The sequence below is a fragment of the Neopelma chrysocephalum genome, unplaced genomic scaffold (assembly GCF_003984885.1).
Source record: "Neopelma chrysocephalum unplaced genomic scaffold, ASM398488v2 Primary Assembly neopelma1_90, whole genome shotgun sequence".
Taxonomy (NCBI): Eukaryota; Metazoa; Chordata; class Aves; order Passeriformes; family Pipridae; genus Neopelma; species Neopelma chrysocephalum.
Genome location: NW_020897752.1, coordinates 493,613 through 518,108, shown reverse-complemented (window position 1 = coordinate 518,108; position 24,496 = coordinate 493,613). Strand labels below are relative to the sequence as shown.

Sequence of the window (24,496 nt, the reverse complement as noted above, 5' to 3'; positions counted from 1 at the left end):
GGAGCAATTTGACACCTTGGAAAGAATTTCAATATCGCATTTTTCCTCCCTGTCCCGTGGGTTGTTGGTTTGGGTTTTTTTTTTTGGGGGGGGGGGGGGGTGGATTTGGGTAAATTTGAGGCGTGAAAACGTGAGCAAACCAAGACGGGCGCGGGTTTAGGCTGAGCTTGGCGGCCTTGAGCGGGGAGAGAGGAAGAGGGTGAGCGATGAAGATGTGGCCGGACCGGGGAGGGGTCCGGGCAGGGCTTTCATTTCAAAGCAAAAGGCAGGACAGGAGAAGGGGGGGCTGAGGGCGGCGATGCCCTCGGGGGGACAGGGAGGAGGTTTAGGGACCGCATTTGGGGTCCAGCCGGGCCAGAAGTGTCGCCGGCTGCTCCCGCCCCTCCCGGGGAGGCTTTTAAGGGAGGGGGAAGAGAAGTTTCCAGCGGTTTGCACGGCAAGTCCTTTTACAGCTGCGAACAAAAGGGTTCGTGAGCCCTGGCGTCACGTCCCGCTGCGAGGAGGATTCTTGCCCCGCTCCTATTTTGGGGGGGAAAACATTCGTTATTTGTTCAGCCCGGCCCGGGTCAGCGGGCGGGCGGTGCGGGAGAACCGCGGGGAGCTCCGCACCCACCCCCGAAACTACAGCCCCCCAAAAACGGGACCGGCCGAGCCGCTCCCAGCCCGGCTCGTAATTAAAGATGTGATGTTAATGAGGGAGGGGAGCAGAGAGTTACCTGGGCTGGGGAAAGGAGGTACAGGGGTCGCTCGGCTGCTCCCGAACCCGGCCCCAAACAACAGGGAGTTCGGGGGGATGCTGAGAGCCGGGAAGGACGAGCCACCCCCCCGAAAGGGATGGGAAGAAGAGGAAAAGTGGATCCAAGCCACTCCTGGGGGAGTGGGATTCAAGGCAGTGAGTGCCGGGCTCGGGTGGGCACCTGAGGGGGTTATTTTATTTATTTATTTATCTATCTATCTGCCTGAAAGTGCCAAATTAGTATATAATTTTATTTGGGGTTTGGTTTTTATTTATTACAAATTTTTATTTTAATTTCACTTTTATCTGTATTTTTCTTTATTTTTATTTTATTATTTATTATAATTGACTTTGGTTTTAATTTCTCAACCTTTTTTTTTTTTAATCCGCGCTGCAATTCCCCAGCCCGGGTCGAGATCATCCCCCTCCCTGAAACCCGCAGGGACGCTCAGCTTAGCCACAAAACACACAAAAACCTTTCCCAAACTTTTCCTCGTCTTTTCTCACCCCAATATCTTTTCCATCCGGGGGAGGGGGACCCCAGCTTTCCATCAGAAGGAAGCCAAGCCTAGTAATGAATAATAATATCCTAAAAAAAACCCAAGGAGCGAGCCCAGGGCTCTGCCTGCCGCTGCTCTTATTGGTCCCTCGGCCCCGGCGCGGAACCCCCTTCCCGGCCGTGGATAAAAGAAAGGACCCGGAGCCTATCACAGCCCGCTCGTCCTTCCCACCGCCCCAACTTCCCCGCGCTACCAACTTCCAGCCCCCCTCCCCATCCAACACCCGTTTCTCCTCCTCCCACTCCCCCCTGGCTCCCGCATCCCTCGAGCGGCACAACCACTTCAGGAAAAAAAAAAGCGCAATAACAAACTGCGGGGGGACTCGGCTCCCCCCGCCCCCCCAGCCCTAAGCCCAGCCCAGCACCGAGGCAACTTTGGATGTGTCTGCTCTTCCCGGCACTCCGGGTTACATTCCTCCGGAGCGCCCGCTCAGGCCGGTTGTGACATAGCCCTAAAACTTTAAGAGGAATTTCTGGTGGGTGAATCCCCCCCTTTTCCCACCCCTCTTTTATTATTATCATCATCTGTTGATTTTTTTTTGTTATTATTTTTTGTCGCTCTGATTTTTTTTTTCCCCCCTCGGAGCAAAGATTTCTCCCTTGTTTTGCAGCCGCGGGCTGGAAGATCGAAGCGCTTCGGCTGCGAGGAGAGGCAGCCCCGCAGCCCCTCCCAGGCTCTCTCGGCTCTCCCGGGGCCAAGGGGTGCCCCCCCACCCCGGTTCGGACCGGACCCTCTCGGCCACCCCGACCCCCCCCTGCCATGGCAGCGCTGCCCGGGACGGTGCCGCGGATGATGCGCCCGGCTCCGGGGCAAAACTACCCTCGCACCGGCTTCCCTTTGGAAGGTAGGTTTGGGAATGCGCCTCTCCATCCCTCCACACCTTGGAATAACCGGGGCGGGCCGGGCTTGGATGCTTCGGGAGGGGGGGATGCGGCTGAACTTCGCACCGGGGGGGTTCCCGACCTGAGCATCCAACTTCTCACCGCTCCCCCTGGAGCTGCTCCGTCCCCGCGAATGACTGGGCTTTGCCTTGGGTTTCCCTGTATTTAAAGTATTCCCAGGCGTCCCGCAGGATTTTTGGGGCAGCTTCACGTGCTTTGGGGTTATTTAGGGGGTTGAGGTTTTTTAACCCGCAAACGTCCCGACAATTTAAGCTCCACGTAAAGATGGAGGGAAACAACCAAATCGCTCGTTTTCAACTTTTCCGGGGGAAAATAAGAATAGAAACCTTTAGCCGGGGGGATCCTGCGGCAGCGGAGAGCCGAGATGTCCTTGGCCGGGGCTGGCGAGGGGAAAGGGGGGGACTTTGTAGCTGTCACCTCGCTAAGTGTCATCCCCACCTCGCAGCGCATCTTTCCCCATCATCTGCCTTCCCTTTGTGAGACCAGAGTTATTATTTCCAGGCACACGCATTCCAAAAAAAAAAAAAAAAAAAAAAAGAAAAAAAGAGGCGAATTTCGAGCGGGACCCTTCTCCCCGCATTTATTAAACAGGAAAATTTCATCCTGACCGTGATCAAGTGGCGAAACTCAAACCTGTGGAAAACCACGCAGGCTGCAAAACATACAAGCTGGGGGGATTTGGTGAAGTGCTTTTCTGTAGCAAATGAAGTAAAACAGACGGCAAGGGAAAGGATCAAAGGATTACAACAATATTTGCACAACATGACTGGGAATAATGAAAAGAGAGAGCGGCCGGCGGTTTTAGTACCTCTTGAATGTAAAATTGGCCACTCGAGTGTTATCTGTCGATAATGATATATCCAGGGAGTGCTGGCCAAGTGACTCGGAATTAGTGGTGCATGATTCTTGTTAAATCGCGAGGCAATTTCTGGAATCGACTTTTCTTTGTATAAAGAGAAAAATCGCCCCCCTCGCCTTCCCTGTCCCTCGCCCCCTCCAGCCTTGTGCAAATTACCCAGCTGAGTTCTTCTTCCCCTCCTTTTCTCCCCCCCCCCTTTTTTTTTAATTTCCAGCCTGTGAAATCGTATTAATCTACAAGATCTACATTGCGAGATATTAAATAAATTGGGGAGGGGGATTAAGGAGCCGCCGGTCCCCCCGCTCCGGGCGGGGATGCGGCGGGCGAGGTGTCGGGGAAGCGGCGCGACCGCGGGGAATCCGCGTTCCCTCCGCACCTTCCCGAACCGCGGAATGAATCCCCACCAAAACCACAGAAAGGAAAAAAAAAAAAAGACCCAACAACAAAAAAAAAGCCCCTCGAGGGTGTTTAAGAGATTATTTCCAAAAGTTTGTTTGAAAGCAGAGAGCTCCGTAAATTGAAGCAAGAATCGGAGTGCGCTTTTCTGGGGGCCGAATGGGAAGTTTGGGGGGGTTGTTGTGCGCTTTTAAACCTTTTCTTATTTAAAACGTCGGGTATTATTTAAAACAAAGGTGTTAAAGCCTAAATATATATAAATATAATGGATAGAAACGCAGGGGCTGTCGCGGGTGATGGATGTGCGGGTCGTGGGTTATTTTTATTTTCCCACTATCGCTGGGAAAAGTCTCCCGCGTGATGCCGGGATAAAACCGAGGCCAGGGCACGGAAGGGAGGCTTCTCCCTTCTTTAAACGATTCAAATCCCAGGAGAGAAGCTGAAGGCACGGGGAGGGACGCGCCCGGTTTTGCTGGATTTTCCTCTCTTTTAACTTTTTTCCCCTCTTTGTTCGGTTGGGATTTTTTCCTCCCTCCTTTGCAGTTTCCACCCCGCTGGGCCAGGGAAGGGTGAACCAGCTCGGAGGGGTTTTTATCAACGGCCGCCCGCTCCCCAACCATATCCGGCACAAAATCGTGGAGATGGCTCACCACGGGATCCGGCCCTGCGTCATCTCCCGCCAGCTGCGGGTCTCCCACGGCTGCGTCTCCAAAATCCTCTGTAGGTACCAGGAGACGGGCTCCATCCGGCCCGGGGCCATCGGAGGCAGCAAGCCCAGGGTGAGTGCAATGTGGGCGCCGAGCTAAACCTCCCTCCTCACGTTAAAGAAATTCACATTTCGTGTTCGGGGGTCCAAGTTTTCCAGGTGTTTTTTCAGGGGAAGGGAGAAGGAGGGGAAAGGGCTTTAGTAAAGCTGCACTTTTCGGCCTCCGATGGGTAGAAAACGGTGCAAGTTGAAGGGTGTGAATAAATTAAAGTGATTTTTTTTTCCCCCGCGTGCAACAAGTGGTGCACGTTCAAGCGTTTGCTTCGGCCCCGGTGTGAGGGGAGGAGAAGGGTCGGGATGTTTTGGGGAATAATACATTACCATGTGTACATAAACACTCCAAAAAGCATCCCCTGCACATCCTCCCTGCCTCCTTCCCCTGCTCAAGATAAACGCACCCTGGTTGATCTCCTGGGCCCCCAGAGATTCTGCTTTTAGGGTGGTCAACATTTGGGAGAGCGGGACCTTTTTTTAGCTTTATTTTCCTCCTTTCCCCTCTCCAAATCCCCATTTTCAGCCCCAAAACCGTCAGCCCGGGCAAGGAGGACTGAACTGAGCTGCTCAGCTCTTCTTTTCAATTAAAAGCGCTTTTCTCTCCCCTCCCCTCTCTCTGCACTCGCGGACACGCACCGGTGTCCCTTGATCACAAAAGCAGGTCGCGACTCCCGACGTGGAGAAGAAAATCGAGGAATACAAACGGGAAAACCCCGGGATGTTTAGCTGGGAGATCCGGGACAGGCTCCTGAAGGACGGGCACTGCGACCGGAGCACTGTGCCCTCAGGTGAGAAGGCAGCTTGGCAAGAAGGGCACCCCAACACCCGTAGGAAGACGGAGGGAAATCATTATCACCACCAAAAATATTTGCCAGGGGCTCTTACACCCTCTCGGCCTGTGCTTTGATAAGGGGGGAAAAATCACCCCAAGCAAAGCCACAGCAGCAAACAAATCCCAGGCGAGGAGGGGGGTGTGCTCTTGTCTCTCTGTGGTCTGCTGCAAAAACAAACACAAACCAACCAGTGTTCCCAACTTATTCCAGCTGCCCTGGAAGCGGGGCCGTGCTGGTGCGGTGGGAGCACTCGGGGAGGCAGCCCCCAAATCCAGGGTAAAGGGGAACCCTCTTGTCCCGTTGGACTTTGCTCAGTGGGGGCTGCAGAGCAACATTTCCAGCAGCCAGAGCCCCCAGCTGTCCGTGGAAAGAGACCCTGCACCCCAAGGTTTGGCCCGCAGGGGTGTGTTCAGGGTGTGGGGAGTTCTTTAGGTCCCAGCTGCGAGGTGCCCACTTGTTTGGGGGCTGAGCCTTCTCTGCAGGGCACATTTACCCCAAAGCAGGACAGGCCCCAGGTCTGAATCCAGGCTGTGGGTTCCCATTTGGAGCTGGGTGAAAGCTGGGTGCTGGGGGGTCTTTTCCCTGTTCCAGAGCAGGTGACAATCCCTGTGGTGCCCCCCTGGGATGCAGCACTGGCTGTGATGCCCCGTGAGGCATTGGCACAACAAGGGGCTGCTCGTGCCGGGGCCCTCGGGGAGGGCGACGAGCGGGTCCGGCTTTGGGTGCCCACCTGGGCAGCTCGGTGGCCTTGGGGGCTTTGGAGGGCACGGAGGCCCGGGCAGGAGCGTTCCCCTGGGGTGCAGACGCCCTCGGGGGCGAGCGAGGCCTCCTGCCCACGTCCTGCAGCCCCGGCTGGGCTTTCCCAGCCGGCTCCCCCCTGGCCTGCCCAGGCAGCTTATACTTGCCCTCTTGTCTTTGACTGTCTGAGGTTTAGTGAGTTCGATTAGCCGGGTGCTACGCATCAAATTCGGGAAGAAAGAGGAAGAGGAGGACTGCGACAAGAAGGAGGAGGACGGGGAGAAGAAGGCCAAGCACAGCATCGACGGAATCCTGGGCGACAAAGGTAAAGGCGGCCGCGCTGCCCCGGGGGGGCGGAGGGGACGTTTGGGAGAGGGGGAACATCCCTCCCTGCCAAGAGGAAGACGGGATGGCTCCAGAGCCTTTTGGTGTTGGTTCTTTCCCAAAATGACCGCTGGGCGAGCAGAGGGAGAGCTGCAGGGCCCTGGCAGGGGAAGGGGGTGCCCGGCCCTCGGGCTGCGGGGGCTTTCCCAGGAGAAGAGTCGCTGGTGTTTGCTCGGGATCAATTAGACAGAAAGAGGGAGAGGAGACGGCCGGGAGGGGGGAGAGGCATCTCTGACTCCTAAATGAATTTGTTAAACAGATTTCTCTGCTGCTCTCTAAGTGGTCCCCTGAAACTCGGGCTGACAGTTGACCGATTTGGCCAATCAATATCAATTAGAGCAGCCGCGGAGCCACCGGGGCCGGGGGGGGGCTGGGGGGAGTGAACAGGGGCTCTGCACCCCGAAAGGAGACCGGCAGAAATAAATCTGGCAGCTCTGATGGAAGCCTTGAGGCCGGGCTGGGGCTGGGGCCCTGTTATCACCTCCCGTGATCGGTGTTTTCTTCTCTCGTGGGAGGAAAAATTAAACTTTTCAAAGCTTCTGTGCTCTAAACGTGGGGTAGGGGATGAGGAACAGCCAGAGCGGGACACTGTGGGAGCTGGAATTTGATTTTTGGCAAACTCGGTGGGGAGATGATTCCCTTTCCAAAAAAAGGGGGGGAAAGTGGCACTTTTAGGGAGAATAAATGAGATTTATCAATGAAGGCGAGGAAGTTGAAGTAACAGGAGGGAGGAGCCGCTGTATCGGTGTGGGCAGAAAATGATTCCCTTGTCACAGAGCTCGGCGCTTTTTGGGGGGGGAAAACAGCAATTCTGGAAGTTTTGGGGATGTGCTTCGGGAAATTGGGAATTGCCATTTGTCTCCCAAACTGATGCAAAATGACGGTGGGCTGAGCCTGCCGGGGTTCAGTCGGTTGGAGTTTTGGGGAATTTGGGACGTTGTCGGGCCAAGAGGAAGCGGAGTGAGGGGGATTTTCCTCACGGAGCCTTTCCCCAGTCCCGGTGTGGGAAGCGGGAGGGAATCACTCCCCAAGTTTCTCACTGGCTCCAAAGTTTTCCCCGTTTTGGGACAATGTGAGAGAGTGGGGCAATACTGACGTGGGGGGAATTTGGGGCAGAAAAAGCTTCTCCGTGTCACCATCAAACGTTCCTGTGAGTTTTAAATGAAGGTGCACAAAAGGGTTTTATTTTTTTTTTAAGGATCTGATCCTTTTTTTTTTTTTTCCCAACCTTGAAGATGAACTTCACTTACAAAGACCTTCAAGTCTATTGAAGCTTTATAAGTAAAAGATTCCTGACCACAAAAGCAAACACTAGAAGGAAAAAAAAAAGAGAGAGAGAAAAAGGGGAAAAAAAAAAGAAAGGGGGGGAAAGGGAGGGAAAACCCGAGGCTGCCTTAAAAATGGAGTAAAGGGATGGGGGAGGGAGGGCTTGTCTATTCTCATTCAAAATTCGGCAAGGAGGAGAAAAAGTTTGGACAAAGGGCCAAGGAAGGGAAGAAAGGGAGATAAATTATTCAAAACTCCCTGCTGTTAGATAGTTTTGTAATATTATAGGACCGTCTGTTGGAAAAAGGGAGAACCGTTGGACGTTGCAAAATGTTGCTTGTGATTTGGAAAGAGGCGATGCTCATTTGCAAATCGGGGCCATTGTGTCCGCGAAAAGCTCCCCCCTATCACTTTGGGGTGTTTTTAATTTTATTAAGGGAGGTAAAGAAGATTTTAGGGTTTAAAATTTATTTTAACCGCGCCTCACCGCTTGAAAAAAAAAAATATATATAATTTTTAAACCGCGGGTTGATTTATTTTTTCCCTTGTCCGCGCGTTTTCCCCGTCACCTCCCCCAAAATAATAATAATTAAAAAAAAATTAAAAAGAATGAGTGAAAGAGCCGGAGGGTCTTTATTCATGATTAACACGCAGAAGTGCGTGTCAAAAAGCAAAACAAAACGCTCTCTTCTTCCTTCATGGGTAATATCGCGGACAAATAAAACACGAGCCCCCATTTCTTTATGAAAGAAGGCTAATTTGGGCAAATTCCCGCTGCCGGAGCCTGCGGAGCGCTGCGGTACCTCCAGGCGCGCAGGCTCCGCTCGCAACCCCGGAGAGAAATCCTGAGTTATCAGCAATTTAAAATTTGTTTTCCTCCCCCGCAATCGCGCCCTGACTTTGTAGATTGCAGAGAAATCACCCAAAATGGGTTTTTTTGGGGAAGGGGGGGAGAGTCAACCGCGGGTGCGGGTTGGACCCGGCGCATCCGAGCGTTGCGCGATCGTGTCCGGCTGAAAAACAACCCTTAAAAAATAAGAAGTGACCGCCGTCAATGTGTATTTTAACGCCTGGGAAAGCTTTAATGGCCCCAATTAAGATAATTGATGATTCAACTTGCGAAACACTCCGAGGCGGTGGGTGCACGCTGGATATTTTTTTTATCGCTCGAAAATAGTAATATTTTTATGCAATAAAATTAAAATCAGAGCTGTTTCCCCCTTCATCTTAATTTTTTTCCCGGGAGGTTCGCAATAAAATAAAAATACACCGCGCTGCTGCCACATGTTCTCAGCTTCGCGGGGGGGGGCTGTAAAGGTTTTTTTTATTATTTTTATTAATTTCTGATTTTTAACGCCGTTTTCTGATTCTCGCGGATGGCGAGAGAGGGGGGGAAAACTTTGTTTTGGCCTTTTTCCTCTTGACAAACGTTTCATTGCCGGTTCTCCTCGCAGGGAGCCGGAGGAAGACAGCCCTAAATGCTCTCTCTTTTTAAGTGTTAAAGAAAGCTTCCACCCTGCGCCTGTTTCTTTCTATCGTCTGCTTGGCATTTAATAATGTTAAGACTTATTAGAGCTGGTAATGAAAACTGTGGCTGTTGAATAGGGAGCTGTGTTGGAGAAGGGTGTAATAGCTCCAAGGCATGCTAAGAAATGTATTTATCCCCAATCAGTACTCACTCTCTGAGTTCCCAGCACAAACGTTAAGTTGAAGGGTTTTAAGGCAGATTAAATTGAGCCTTTATTTCTTTGCACTTTCATCTTTAAACGGCTCACTCCAGCTAGCCCTGGGCATATATTCATGAGGCTTCACTTTATTTTTTTTTTATATATATATATTTTTTTATATCCTTGTTAAGACCGAGTTATTATTATTATTTGGGCTTGTTGTTATTTATTATGGCTGGTGGGGTTTATTAGGGAGGGTCACGCGTGGGGGCTGCGCTGTTCTCTCCCGCGGTGGGGACGGGGGGGGGTGTTTGGACACCCCCAAATTTCAGGGGGTGCTGCTCGGGGGTTAATTGGGAGGAGCAGGGGAAGGGCCTCGTCCTGGTGGGGTATTAATTGCAACCAGACGCGGGGGAGGGGGGTCGCGGGGTTATGGGGAAGGCGATGGGTCTGCGCAGGAGGAGAGGGAAGTTCGGCAGGTCCCCCCGCCCTCCCGGCGTGTCACCCCACGGTCACGGGGGGGGGACAGCCGGTCCTGCCCCCTGCACTGCTCCGGGACGCGGGGCAGGATGCAAAAGATGCTCAGGGCTTGGGTGGCGGGACCCATCTGGGGTGAAAACACGGATTTTTAGTTCATTTCCCCCCCCGCTTTGTATCTCCGAACTCCACGTTATTGCGCCAAGTTTCTTCCACCGATCGATTTTTTGCTTCGATACCCCTTGGAAATATCGCGCGGGATGGCAAAGCCGAGTGGGAAAGCCGGCAGAGCTGCGGGCTCCGTGTTTATTGGGGGTGGGAGAGGCGGACAGGTGTGAACTGCACAGGAGGGGGGACACAGGGACACGTGCAGGTGATAACGAGTTAATTGGGGAGCCCTCGGTGCCCCTTCTGTCGAGTTTTGGGGGGGCTGGACAGAGCAGGGAGAAGTTGGTTTGGGTCCTGCCCAATTTAATTGGGCTCGGGGAGGGAAAGGAGAAAGAAGGGGGGACCCCCCCACACCTGGAAAGGGGCTTTGTTTGCCGGGCTGGGAGCGGGGATGCGGAGTCAATTTATCAGCAAACAATCTGCATTGATTTAAAACCAACAAGCGCTTTCTCTGTAAATGTATGTTTAGAAGGGGGGGAACAGACACTTCATCAAATCAAGGGATTACGAAAGGTTGGCAATCTAATCAAACAGAGCCCAGGCGGGATTTGTGAGTGTTGCGAGTGGGATCAGCTCTAATAATGGGGGGCAGGAAAGAGATAGGGTGGTGTCAAGCAATTCATTGGCTTTAGGCTGAGTTATTCTGTGCATATTTCAGGGAGAGAGAAGAGGGAAAAGGAGAAAAAAAAAGAGCAGGGAGAGGGAGAAGGAGGGGGGGGGCTGGATGTGAGCACACACGGAGCTTACATGTCACAAAAAAAGCTGAGACAAATGAGGTACAACAATAAACACAGATAACAATTACAAAGGCAAACAGTGGCTTTTGGGAACAAGTAGCTGCAGAACCTGGTCTACATAAACAAAGTAGGCAAATGTTTGCAAGATAAACTCCTTCCTAAATCAAGTGTGACGGGAAGGAGAGAAGAGAGGAGGAGAGATAAGGTTGGAAAGGGGAATAAACGAGTATAATCTAATACAAGACATTTTAAAAAACAAACTTAAGACAAGGATGCGGGGAGAGAGGTTCAATTATACAGTAGGAAGTGAAATAATATAAGGGAGATGTTTGTGATCCAGGGGTTGTTTGGGTTTTTTCTTTTTCTACATCGTTCCCCCTCCCTTCTTTGGGGGAGAAGAATAGGTTCAATTATAGACCGGGGGAAAATATTAAGGCAAATATTGGTATCAAAAGCGCTGGCTGGCAGGTGGGGTGCCCGGGGTTCAGCTTGAACGGCAGAGGAAATACATTCGAGACGTTTTAATCTCTAATTTGAAGGTGGATGGTAGATTACATTATCCAGGGGGGGATAGGAAGCAGATCTTTGGCGAGGGGGGGAGATGGATGCCGTGATAGAGGAGGGGAGGAAGGAAGCGGGGAGGTCTATTGCTAATCCCAGGTTTCGCCTGTAATTGGGGTAGGAGAGAGGAGGCAGACATTGAATTAAGCGGCAGGAAGGCTGTGAGGGAAATGTGTGATCCAGGTGTGGGCAGGGGCTGGTCGGAAGCAAACAGACGCCCCCCAAAAAAAACCCACTCTTAACCCCCAAATAATTTAAAGAAGTAGTTTAGGGCTGTGTTGGGACTTATTCTCCTTTATAGAGACAAGTATGTATGGATCTTTCCAAATGAGAATTGTATATAAGAGGGGAGAGACGTGTCTGCAGTGTGGTTAAAGGAATTAGATATTTACCAGTTTGAAATAAGCCTGGTTATAAAAAAAGGGAGAGAGAGAGAGACACTGAAAAGATGAGACGGGAGAACACTTCAAACGAATTCATCATCTGGAGTGGTGAAGGGGAGATTTAGAGACAGTATTGGGAAGTTATTTAGATATTAATAACATATTTTCCTGAGGCGTCAGGAGTGCCTCCATACGCACTTTTTTCTCGCAGCTATTTGGCTGGGTGAAATATGGGAGACCCAAATGTTGGGAAGAGATAACACAATCAGCCGAGCCCTGGTCCTATGACTGCATCATAGCATTAAACCCGGATTAACCTCCCCTTTCTCCCCCTCCCCCTCTCCCGTTTCACCCCCCAGCCCCCCCTCCCAAAGCCGCCCCCCCCCCCCGCCCCGAGAAGCTTTCCAAATTTTTCAGGGGAATTTACATGGCAGGATTTTAAAGCACATATAACACTGGCCTTAAAGCTGTAAGGTACTTACTCGAGCATTAGGGTGAGGCGGGGGGGGAAGGATCTTTCTGAAAATTACGTTTGCTACAAAAGAAATAAGCAAATAAGGGACCCTCTTAAGACCTGAGCTTTGGAGATATTATATATTTATAGAGACTCTTCTTAAAAAAAAAAAAAAGCTCATTTCAATCAGCTGCCACATTTCTCTGCTCTCCCCCACTGGGTTTTACTCTTTTCTATTATTACCTTTTATTTTTTTATTCAATCTGAACTTCGGGCTGGTTTGGGCTCTGGGTTTTTTGGGACGAGAAGATGCTGGGGAGGGTCTCAGAGCAGGAGGGTTCCGACCCGGGGAGGGGGAACGCCCGGGTGGGAGTTGCTCCCGCCCGGCCGGGCACCGCTTCCCTCTCCCGGCAGCGCTGAAGATGCAGGTGGAGGAGCCAGAGCCCCGGGGGGGTGGATTTTCGGGGGCTCCTCGTCCCCTGCTCCCCTCTGAGCCCAGGAAAAAAAAGAAAGGAAGGAGTTGGGAAGCGCAGGTGCAGCTCAGGGAGGGCGCGGAGGTGGGGATGGGGATGCGGCTCTGCCGGCGGGCCCGGGGGAGAGGTTTGCTGCATCCCCCCCTCCCAAAAAACCCTCCTCCTCCCCAGCTCATCCCAAGCCGGAGACGGTCCCCGCTCGGGAGGGCTCGTCCTGCGCTCTCATCTCGCAGGATCGCACCACAAAAGAAATTAGATGTCAGCTAATGCCTGTTTATAAAGACATTTGTCATCCCGAGTTGGGGAGAACTGGGAAGAGCCGAGGAGGAGCGGGGAGGGCGAGGACCAGAATCGGAGCCTTTTTAAAAGGCAGAATCTGAAGGTGCGAGTGACGCTGATATTTTGGGGGCACGGTCCGGGACTGACCCCTGCACTGGAACGGCCCTCGGGGCTGTCGGAAGGGAGAGGGGGGATCGCAGGTCCTCGGAGGGGGATTGTAACGCCTCGGAGGGGGTTTCATCCCCTCGAAGGGGCTGGGAAGGGGAGGAGGGGGGGGAAGAAAAAGAAGAAGTAGGTGAGGAAAAGTAGAGGCAGCTTGAGGAAATTGAGAAGCTTATAGTCTTTGATCCTTGGATGCTTTTCCTTATCAGAAACATTTGTGGTGACACCGGTACAAAGGAAGTTCATCATATTACAGACTGCTCGGGCTGCTTGCAGGAATCACTGTCTATTAATTAGCAGGCGCTCTGTCTTGTGGGACACACGAGATCTGAGGCTACATATTACTTGCTTGGATGGCTCTGGGTCCTGTGATGAATTGCTGTAAAGGGCCGGAGCTGTTTATAGGCTCTGCGGGGACAGCCGAGGCAGAGGGGAGGCGGGGAGGACCCTCGGCTCATTCATGAAATATATCTATATCTATCAATCTATAGATGGGCAGGGAAGAGGGGAAGGGGGTCGCTCATTCATGAAATTCTGCGGCCGAGGAGACATTTTAGCTCATCCATTTTGTGCACGGCTGGGCTGCGCAGCTCGGGGGCTCCTGGAGGCTTTGGGAGGACGGCAAGGGCTGGTTTAAAAGAAAATATTTTTTAAAAGGGGGGAAAAAAAGTAAAAAAAAACCCTAGTCAAGTCTTCCCAAAGACAGGACAGAGGAGGCGAGGAGGTGGCGGTGGAAATGGAGAGTTTAACTCAGCTCCAAACATCCCACCCCGAGGCTGCTGCCCTCGCACCTCCACCTGCGCCCAAAATGCATTAAAAGGATTTTTTTAGGGGGGTGTGTGTGTGGAACCTGAGGTTCAAAGAGGAGGCTTTCCAGCCTTTCCTATGGATGGTCGGTCTCCCGCTGCTCTGCCCCACCGGGGCTGGCAGGGAGGGCACGGAGAGGTGTTCTGCTCCCCCCGAGGGATGCTCCTTGTCCCACCGAGGGGTGCTCTTTGCCCCACCAAGGGACGCTCTTTGTCCCACCAAGGGATGCTCTTTCATTGCCCCACCGAGGGATGTTCTTTCTTTGCCCCACCAAGGGATGCTCCACAGCCCCCAGGGGATGTTTCGGGGGGGCTCAGTGGAAGCACAGACTATTTTTACTCCCCGTCTTCCCTCCCGTCGGCCGTCCCTGCCCCCGGGCTTGCCCCCGTTCTCTGGAAGAGGGAGGAAAAAACCCTTCTTGGTTTTCACTGTTCTCCTGTCGGTGTTTTTTTGTTTGATGCTAAAATTGGAAGGCAGCACTCTGCCTGACCCTGGGCAGCGGGGCTGAGGGCAGCGCTGCCGGCGGGGCTCCCCCCGGGCGGGGTGCGGGCTGAGGGGGCGACGACCCCCCCCCCAGCTCCAACCTTCAGTGCCGCCTTTGTCCCGAGACCCCAAAGCCCGCGGATCAAAGAGACCCGGTGGCATCTCCAAAAGAGGGGGCGGGGGTGCGCGGACAGTCATGAAACCGCGGCCCCCAAACCCAAGGGGAGTCCGAAAAACAATGTTGTTTTCCTGTTTTCCAAGGGAAGGGGGAAAACCTGCCCCTGCCCCGCTGCCCTTTTCATCAGCGTCCAGATCAGGAGCGGAGGGGAAAGTCCGGAGCGACAGCAATTCTGTAATATATTTAATTTATTTTTTCCCCATTATGGGGACGAATTGATTTGCATTTTTATTAGGAATTAAACGAGAGGGAGGAAAGTTGACTCGATAGGATTGCTCAACGAGAAGCTGCTTTTGAGCAACTCCCTTCCAAGAGGAGTTAAAAATACCCGGGTGATTTTCGCCTTGCTTGAAGTTAGAAGAAGGATCCTTAAATCATCCGTGAAACTTCCCACTGTTAAACAACTTCGCAAAGATGATTATTATTTTTTTTCTTGAGAAAAATCAATCCACCCAGAGCCTCGTCTTGCGCTTTAATAAAGATTCACAGGCTGCATTATTTTGCATTTTTAAATACAGAAGAGTGTTTTAAAGGAGAGGGTGAAGGTACAAAGGACACCTCGATGTCGAGGGATATTCAGGGGACAGTCATGTTTAAATTCGCTACAATTGTCTCCGGCACATTTGATTGCTCGGAAAAAGAAAGAAACACTGACATGAATAGGAATGGGGGCTGGGGGGCCGCGATTAATAACCCCAACCTTTGTATGGTGGAAATTATTCGAGGGAGGGCAGATAGCCGGGGCTGCGGGGGATTTTAAAGGAATATATATTTATATATCCGCGTATAGAAGCGCGTGTTTAGCGACAGACCGGCGTTTTCCAGAGGGATTCGTTATTTTTCTGTGCTGTAACTTAATTATTTATAAATTCTTTTCCCACTTCTCGACAAGATGCCTGTTTGATGCTAAATAGCAGCAAATTGAGCTATTTGAAGCTTTTTTTTCTCCCCATTTCCTGAGAATGTGAATATTTGGTTTGTACCTTGTTGCTCTGTTTCTTTTTTCCTGGAGTTTTCCACTTAATCTCCTTCCAGCCACAAACCCTCCCTTGTGCGTGCGGGTGAATGTGCTCGCAGCGGGTAAACTGCAATTGCCATTCCTGAAACTTCATCAAAAGGAGGAGAAAAGTTTGGAGGGTTTAACAAAGGAAGATCCTTTTTAAATAAACAAACAAAATAACGCAGTTCTTGCCACCCCAAATTCTCCGGAGGGGCCTCTGGAAAGAGAGAGGGATGGAACAGCCTCAGATTAAGATGCATCTAAAGGACGAGGGGATGCAGGATGGTTAAATCCAAGTGATGTTTTTGGGAAAATTATATGTGTATAAAGTCAAAATCTCCGTTTTCCTCAAGGGAAAATACTCAAAGGTTCACAGCGCACAGATGGACAATATTCCCAAATTCTGCTTGGCAAAAGCGTCTCAGCAAATCTCTGTCAAGGAATAAAACAGAGTGGTGGTTGGGATCAATTCCTAAAGAATAAAATAACTCCAGCGCCGAGCAGAGAGCTGCCTGGGTTTAGAGTTCAGTCGCGAAGAGTCAAGTGGCCCCGCGGAGAAAAAAATATCCCCGTCACCCCCCCCCCCCCCCCCCGAGATCAGCAGGGAAACCTAAATATTGTAATTATTTTTTCCCTGCGAGGCAGGGAAGGGAAACAGCGGAGCCGAACCCCCCGCGCCCTCGCTGCTCTCCCGGCTCCTGGGACTCCGCGAGTGTTCTCTCCGATTTTAAACTTTACCCAGGCTGAATTTGATCTTTTTAACTCTTTTGCCATCCCCACCTCTTTCCCCCCCTCCTTTTCTGACGGTGTTTTTTTTCTCACTCTGTTTTCTCCCCTTAACCTCCTCTTTTTTGTGTGTCCGCCTTTCATTTGAAGCGAGGCTTTACAGCTTGCTACACTTTCTAAGTGCATCAATAGCCACTTTAGAAATACAAACAACTTTTAAAGATAAAATAACCAAACCAGAATGGGACTTTCAATGGGGGAATAGTTGTTGTTCTTTACCATGGAGTGTGCAGCCGCCTCTGCCTAATCCAGCTTTCATTTTCACCGACAAATGCCAAGAATCTATATCTGTCTCCCAACCCCTCGGGAGCTTGATTACACGACAAAAGGCTGCCATTATCCGCAGGAGAAAACAGGGAGGGGACACGGGGGCTCGGGCCTCTGAGGATGAGGGCATCTCCAAACTATTGACTTAGTGGATGAAGTCAAGAGCAAACACGCTGAGATCTAAAGGGGGGGAAGGCGCTGGAGGAGCGGGCGGGGGGATCTTCAGGGATGGAGCAGAGGAAAAGCAGCAGCAGAAAGTCCTTGAAAGTAGCGCGGAAGGGGAAGGAGAGAGTTTGAGAAGGAATTATTCCAACTGGGGAAAGGTTTTTCTCCTTCCCCATCCTAGAGAAGGTCGATCGGGGAAAACTCCCACCCGCTCTCTGACCCCATATTGGTGTTTTTTCCCCCGTGTGTTTTCGCTTATGGTGCGATTTAATTTTTTAAAAAGCTCTTTTCCACCTTCTCCATGGGTAATTTGGGTCTCTCCTACTGCTGAGAGTAGAAAAAAGGTGGAAAAACCCAAATCACGCTTCTTGGGGGCCCGGGGATGGTGCGGGAGTCTTCACCCCGCCGACCTGCGCATCCTCCCCGGGCTGGGCGCAGGCACCTCTCCCCAAGCCGGGGGTAGCCCCAAGAGAGCCTCACCCCAAAGTTTTGGGGGCACAGGAAAACCTCTTCCCCACCCTCCTCGCTGCTGCAGCACGGACACCACTGGCCGGACTCGGGTTTTCTCCCCAAACTGGGAATAAACGGGGTCAAGGTCTCGGCTGCGCGTTTGGCCGCGGAGCCACGATCGCTCCCCGGGTCGTCCCCGCAGAAAGGCTGGGAATTAGGGGCTGGGAGGGGTAGGAAGGGGGGTAAGATACCCCTGCGGGTCCGGCAGGGAGGAGAAGTCACCCCACACCGCTGCTTTTCAGGTTGAACTGGCCGCGTTTTGCATGACTGCCTCATTAGCCACCGCTGAGCCGGGATTTGCGGGCCCGGCTCATCCCGGCCCGCCGCGGACAAAAGTTATTTCAGCTCTATCTGTAATTTATCTGGGTCACCTGGGGAGAAATCCTCCGGGTACGGAGAGTGCTAGAAGCGGTACCAAAGGAGTCCCACCGCCCTTAATTACTCTTTAATCAACCTAACGCAGTGGTCCCTTTAAAGAGCTGCTTTTGGCGCAAGAAGCTGCATTTAAGCATCTGCTCCCCGGCCGAGGAGCCAAAAACCCGCTCCAGCTTAAGGGATTTAAAGGTGTGGAGCGTGTTTCGGGCTGGGCCCTGCGAGCATCCCTTCTGCTGGAAGCACAAAAGTATTAAACAAAGGAAGAGGGTGGCGGGGAGGTGGGAAGAACCTGGAGGATCCGATTTAAACTACAAAGGAGCCTAAATTCGGCTTTTAAGTGAAATTTATCTTGTCGGAGAGCGAAGGGGAGAGCAGGCTGTGTTTGCAGCGCTGAGGGGCTTTTCCTCCTTGCAATAAGCCCAGATGGACAGCTTATTTTGTATTATTTTATACTATTTCCCTTTCGTGATATATGTAAAAAGGTGATGAACCTGCTGTTCGCAGCGGGATTGTGATTCAGGAGCAGGGTGGTGAAATTTTGCTCTGGGAAAGCTGCGCGGAATCCCCGGCTTTGCGGTCCTACGGACAGTTCAGTGCCTGGCAGGGAAAGAGCAGCTGCTGTGAGAGAGAATAAATGTTAAAAGAAAGAAAAAAAAATCCTCGTAATCTTGGGACGTATATAATCTACGTCTCCCCGAATCCCAAAAGGCAGCGGGCCCGTCTCTCTGATTTATTTTTACGCTAGCCTAGTTTGCATCCCAAAGAAGTAAACTGCTATTTTTAACCACTGGTTTAAAGCTTAATTAAAAGCCCCTAAACTGATTGTTTTGAAAATTGATTTAGAGGAATTGCCCCAGGGCTGAGACGCTATCTAAGCCAAGGCGCAGTCCCAGAGCTCGCAGTGGTGTCTGCATCGTTAACCCCGAAGTCGCCGGGTGTGGGTGACACACGGGCCAGCGGGGTCCCCGCACCCTCTGGAAAGAAAGGTCCTTTGTTAGTCCCGGCTACCGGCTTGCTTGGGTGGATCTCCGCTGGTTTCCTGGAGTTTGGAGGTTTAATTGAATTAAGGGAAGCTCTGAGATGCTCCTGACACCGGGACGGGAGAGCTCTTCCTTTCATCTCGGGGAGCGGGGGGTGGATGGAGGAGAGAATTGTCTCCAAGGACCACGGTATCTCCACAAGTCGGCTGTGCCAGGGGGGCACACGGGTTATTTTGGTGCCCAAACCCCTTCCCCTCTTGCCAACCTCCCTTTTTGCAGCCACCGGGGCCGAGATGCTGCCGAGCCACCGCCGCCGTAATTATCTTCAATTGCCTCCCCGGGAGAAGGGGCTTTACCTGCTTAAAAGGGGTGAAATGAAAGTTGGTTTGAAGGCTTCGGGAGAGGGAGGGTAGGAAGGGAAGTGGCATTTCAGCCCCGTAATTAGATGTAAACAAGAATAGAGACGGGGCTCCATGGTCAGACAACTTGATTGTTAAGGGATTAACACCTAAGTAAACCAATAAAGGCTCTGCGTTCTGGCGAGAGCTGCGGGCCAGGCAGGGCTGGGCAAGACTATCGAGGACTAATGGGCTGCCCCCCGCCACAGCCAGCCCAGCATATTAATAACCCCGAGAAAACGGCCTGGACACGCGTGGGGCCGCCCCAGCAATTTTAGGAGTCCAGTTTTTAAGGCTTTTGGCAAAGGTTTGAGTTGTTGGGGGTGTTTCTGCTGGTTGGGAAGGAAAGGGCGATTCCCTTCTCTTCTTCGGGATACCTCAAGGTAGACACCCGTCTTCACCTGGCACCCATAAACATTACCCGGCATCCATCGCCCTATTTATTAGGGGATTAAATGAGTTAGGAGAGGACTTCCTATCCACCCGAATGGGGCAGGGCACTCCCGCCTCCACACGTGTAAGTAGGTTCGTTTCTTTTGCACAAGGAAAACCGCAGGTTCCTTCTACCCTTTAGTTTTTCCATCCCTTCTTAATAATAGCTTAAAAATAATAGAATCCTTCAGAGCCAGCTCGAGCAAAACCCTCCTGGGCGTAGCTCTCCAGGTTTGCCTCCAACTGGGCTTTTGTCGCCGTTTCTTTTTCTCCCAGCTCGCCCTCGGTTGGTATTTCCCCCCCCCTTCCCTCCAGCCCCGGCCGGACTTTGAGTGGATGGAGGAGTTTAACCTTTGGGAAGAAAACAACAAAAAAAAATCAGGTCTGGCCTTAAGTGATGTGGTGGTACCTGTAAGCCTGATTTCCATGGCTTTCTGCCATGGATTTGGGATTGAGAGGTACCTGAAAGGCTCAGAGTCAAACTGAGTTCAATAACTTGGGTCTGTTTTGTTTCCCTCCATCTCTCCAGCCTCCAGTGGTCTCTGTGCTCCGCTGGCAGGGCCAATATCGGAGCACTCTGGGGTGTGGGTATTTCTTCCTCCTGATTGCAAATAACCGAAAGATTAGCACCAGCAGCTGTTTGGAATTGGAACAATGGAGAGACCTAGGAAGTGGAGAAATTGAAAAAGGAGAACCCCCCTCCTAATCACCCAGCTCAAAGTTCACCAAGTCAGACTGCATGACTTAACGTGACCTCCACCTCGGCTTCACAGGCTGTTTGCTTATGGGGAGGCTGGGGGGAGGCAGAAGGAGAGAGGGAAAGGGGGCGGGGGGGGATAGGGGGAGTTTAATGAAATTTCCTATAGAAATGGGAGGTTATGGCGTGGCTGGACGGTCCCCTTTGGCCGCCGGGTGCTCTCGGTGTTGTCCCGTAGGGCGGGTTTGGGGGTTCTCTAACCCACTGGGGGGGATGAACCCCCTCCATCCTCTTCAGGGGTTCGCCTCCTCCTCGGGGGGCCCGATCCTCCAAACCGGGGTCCGTCCCTGGAAGAGGCGCCGGGGACGGGCTGCTCTTGCCGGGGCAGTGACATCCCGGGCGGAGGGTCCGCGGTGGGTTCGGGGGATCCCCGCCGAGGGGCAGGGGGCCGGGGTTCGCCCCCCGGCCCGGCCCTGCGCTGGCTGGTGCAGTGTGAGAGCGGCTGAGCTGTCAGAAGGGGTTTGAATGGGATCCCCTAATGGATTTGACTCGGAAATCTCGACTTGACCAGTTTTTTCCTCTTTAAAACAAACTCATTAAACTTGTCAACACTCATTAGGGCCTTAAAACGCTGAACTGGAGTCACTGGGGAGAGCGGTTGGTGGGGGGCTGCCTGGGGAAGGAGCGCTGGGGAGGGGGCGGCTCCGCATCGCTCCGTGCCGGGGCTGCGGCCGCGCTCCCGCGGTTCTGCGGGGAGGGAGAAGGGGCTGCCAGGAAAATAAACGCCTTAAAAGAGAAATCAAGGGAGAAGAGAGAGAGCCGGCACGGGGAGGGGGCTGTGCCTTAGAAATAGGGGCATCTCCGCACCCCCCCCGCCTTCCCCGGGGCTCGGCTACAAAGGAGGCGCCGGGGAAGGGGAGGGCTCCGGAGTCTTGTCCAGAGCCTTGGGTTTGGGGATGTTCCCTGGGATGCGAGAGTGCGTGGGGGAAAGGAATCTGTTGGGCTGTGATTTCTGCGATTGCCGAGGGAAAGGGGAATAGTGGGGAAAGGAGGGGGAAAGGTTAGAGCCAGCTTTCAGCCCCAAATCCCCTGGAAATGAGCCTGGTCTCCGAAATTCCTTCCCAATCCCCCTACCCAAAATATTTTGAGAGCTGTAAAATTAGTCGGAGATCGTCTTAATTCTGTCGGCAGGATGAAAATTGCTTTGGGGGGGGACAATTAAATGTTGCGCATTTCCCCGTCTCTTTTGAATAGAGGTTTTGTTTGGGGTTGATTCAGATTTTTTTTTAAGGGTTTATTCTGATGCTTTTCAAGCCTCGGTTCCCCTTTAAGGGGGAAAAAACCCACCCCCACCCCTATTAAAAAAAAAAACCTTCGAGACCTTCTGTTATTCCCCTCTCTGAGAATGAGAACATCAGCTATTCAAGCGTATTGATGAACTCCCCCAAAAAGTTTATTAAGAGAAGCGAAAACAAAAGGACTAAAGGCCGCAGGCAACTGGACAGACAGTTTATAAACTAAGGTCCCATTGTCCCCCTGAGGCAGATGCATGAATACCTCTGAATGGGTCCCTTTGGAGTGACAAGATCAAGCCAGACAACAGCATGTTAAAAGGAAGGAGCGCTGTTTCTCTTTCTCCAACCCAAAGATCTGTTCCCCCTACTCCTCCTGCATTAATGTACATCTGCAGGGGGAGGAATAAATAGCTCCTTAGGATCTGCGGCCTTCGGGGTTTTTATTCCTCCCCCCCAGCCCCGGCTCTCTGCACCATATGCTGCGGATCAGCCCTCCTTCCCCGCCGCCTCCAGCCAGGCCGTCGCCTAAAATGATCCCCAGCACTCGCAAACTTTCTTCTCCCTCTCTCCTTCCCCCCCTCTCCCCTTTCCTTCCCCCGGCCGCTGTTCAAATCGCGATTTACGGCCCCGCTTGTCTCCGAGATCCCTCGTGGTCAATTAGGTTTGCACAGAGCCATTTCACTAATAGGCTTTGATGGATTTATTTTATTTTATTTTTTTTCTCTCCTTGCCCTGGGCTGGCGGGATGTGGTGGTGGGGAGGAACGCCCTGAGCATCCCATGGAGAGGGGCAGGGAATGGCAAACCTGGCAGTGGGGGCCTGCAAAAGTCCCCAAATTAATGCCCAAACTGGCCGTTGTGGTTCCCCTCACTGTCACTGTCGTGGCTGGAGGGGACGAGCTGAGCAGCTTTGGTTTCCCATCAAACCACACTGAGCTGTCTGAGCCCCCCAGTTAATTCAGGAAAAGTTTATAAAGCCTTGTAAGTGGAGAGGAGTTAAACGTGTGTTCGCAGCGAGGGCATTTTAGCTTTATGATCTCGGGGTATTTTGTTGCCTGGACAGTGGGAAAAATAGGGAAAGAGTGAGTTTGTCATCACTTTGGCCCTTGAAGTAACTTGTGGGAGCAGAGAGCACAACAAACAGCCCAGGCAGGGTGTGAAGCTGAAGGCAGAGACTTCCCAGACACCTCAGTCCTCACCCCCACATCCCAGTCCTGGGTGTCTGTGGGTCCCCTCCGTCCCTGCTGACATGTCAGGGGGAGCCCTCCAAGGCAGGAGCCTCTTCCCAGGGGCTGTGAGGGGCTCAGGGGGGTGATCACTGCTCAGTTCAGCTCTCCCTGGTGCTGGCAGAGCCTCTCTGCTCAGCCTGTACCCAGAGGCAGCTCCGAGCCTGGGGTGGGAGGTCAAGCGATGATAATAATAATAAAATTCCCTCTTTCCCAGCCTCACCTCGCCCTCCCCGGCGGAAGAGCTGCTATTTCATGGCTGGCTAAAGCCAAACTTCCCTCCAGGAGGTTACGTGACTCCTGACCCTCCTAACCTGTACTTAGAGCTTTCCAAAGGGGACGAGCTCCTGGAGAGGTGACCTGAATGGAGACAGAGCCACAAGGGCAAACTCAATCTATTTAATAATAAAAATAGGCCAAAACAGCAGTAGGGAGGAGAAAAACACTGAGCAAAAGGAAGAAAAATACCAACCAATGTGAATGTTTCCCAATCAGGGAAAGACCTGGTTAGTCAGGTAGGGAGTGGTTTGGAGGGAGTGTTGGAAGGCGGTTTTGTGGTTTTGGTGACAGTTCTGCCCTTTAACTCTTTCTAAACCCCAGGTGGACTTTAGGACCAGGCAGGAATCTCCATCCCCAGCCGGGGCTTGGAGGTGCTGGTGCCTCCCCAAAGGATGCACGTGGGGACAGTGTCAACCAGCTCGAGAATAAACCTGTGCATGGGCCCAAGCCCTCATTTTTGGAGAAATATGACAATTTGGTCCCATGCTAGAATTAATTAAGCCACTGACCCTTCAAGAAATGCTTCCATGCTTGATTTTATGTATAATCCCACTGACTTCAACAGACCCACTGATGGACCCAGTTTTTTGCAGGACATGGGACCCTTTGCAGCCCCTGCAGTGCAGGAATATTTGTATTATTTCCTTTTGGGGTTTCCATAAGGTGCACTTGCCTGAAAGCATCGCAAATGGGGCCGGGGAGACGAAAAAAAGAAACAGATGAGGAGCTGATGTGATGAAAGACCAGCAGATTTGGGGTCATTCCTCTTCCCTTAGTGGCTCCCTGAGGCAAAGAAAAGAAAAAAGGAAAACGCAAACACATAATCAAACCAAGGAGCCAGTTAACCAGGCCAACCCCTGCCATCCCAAAGTCCCATTTAGCTGCTCATAGGATTATCACTTATTGCTGATTCCAACCCAGCAGGTGTTGTCAGCTATTTATGATCAGTGTTTATCCAGTGGCACTGGAGGGCCTGGAACTCGGTGTCACATCCAGACCAGAGCCAACTTCTCCCCCGAGAGGATCCCAAACCAAATTAGACTTCACACAGCAGCAGATGTTAATACACAGCACATGGGGATGGGGGAAAATACTGGTTCAAATCCACAAAGATGGTGAAATCTCCACATCCTTCACCTTGTTAGTCCCCATTCTAGAGGGAAAGCAGAAGGAATAGATCTGTGTTTATGCCCAGGGAGCCTGTGGTGGAGGGTTGGGATGAAGGCATTGCTTTGTGCATGGGATGGATGGATATTATTTGGACTTTGGGGCTGGATTTGCGATGGGCAGGGTGGGGATGCACAGCCAAGCCAGCTCCCAGCTAGAGAATATTAGGGATATTTTATTAGGGATAACCCAAGTGAAGCAGCTTGCCCAGGTTCACGTGGAGAATCAGCAACAAAGTCAAGACTGGAACCTTGTGTAAAAATGACTGAGCAGAGCCCCATCCACAGCTTTCTTTTTCCTCTTCAAAACCTGCTGGGTTTATGCAGGAAAATTCCCATGGTATCCACAGGAGTTTTACCCAAAGATTGAATATGGACCTGGAGATTTGGCTTCTTTCTTTCCTTTAGAGGCAAATCAGCTCTCAGGGCAAACAACCCGACGCTCCTTGGAAATAAAACACGTTTCTGGCTCAGGCCTGAAAGGCTTTACCTTTGTGGGCGACTTGATCCCAGTGAGTCATCCCAGGCCGTGTCCCTGAGAGGATTCCCCGTGTAAGCAGAATTGTGGGGATTGGGGCAGGCCCCCGAAAGAAGCATTTCAGGACTGGAATCAGCTCTGCAAAACCCAACCAGCCTCCTCCTGGCTGCTGCCTGAAAG

General features: G+C 52.0%; 1 protein-coding gene across 1 annotated transcript in view; it reads left to right on the top strand.

The window, feature by feature from the left end:
* Positions 1-1,554: 1,554 nt before the first annotated feature.
* PAX7 (paired box 7) overlaps positions 1,555-24,496 on the top strand; it is a 105,034-nt gene continuing 82,092 nt past the window's right edge. The window contains exons 1-5 of the mRNA XM_027693187.1: positions 1,555-1,771; positions 1,907-2,140; positions 3,997-4,232; positions 4,875-5,001; positions 5,981-6,109. Of these exons, the coding sequence (XP_027548988.1) occupies positions 2,056-2,140; positions 3,997-4,232; positions 4,875-5,001; positions 5,981-6,109 (577 nt within the window). The 5' untranslated portion in view covers positions 1,555-1,771; positions 1,907-2,055. The remainder of the gene's footprint in view (positions 1,772-1,906; positions 2,141-3,996; positions 4,233-4,874; positions 5,002-5,980; positions 6,110-24,496) is intronic.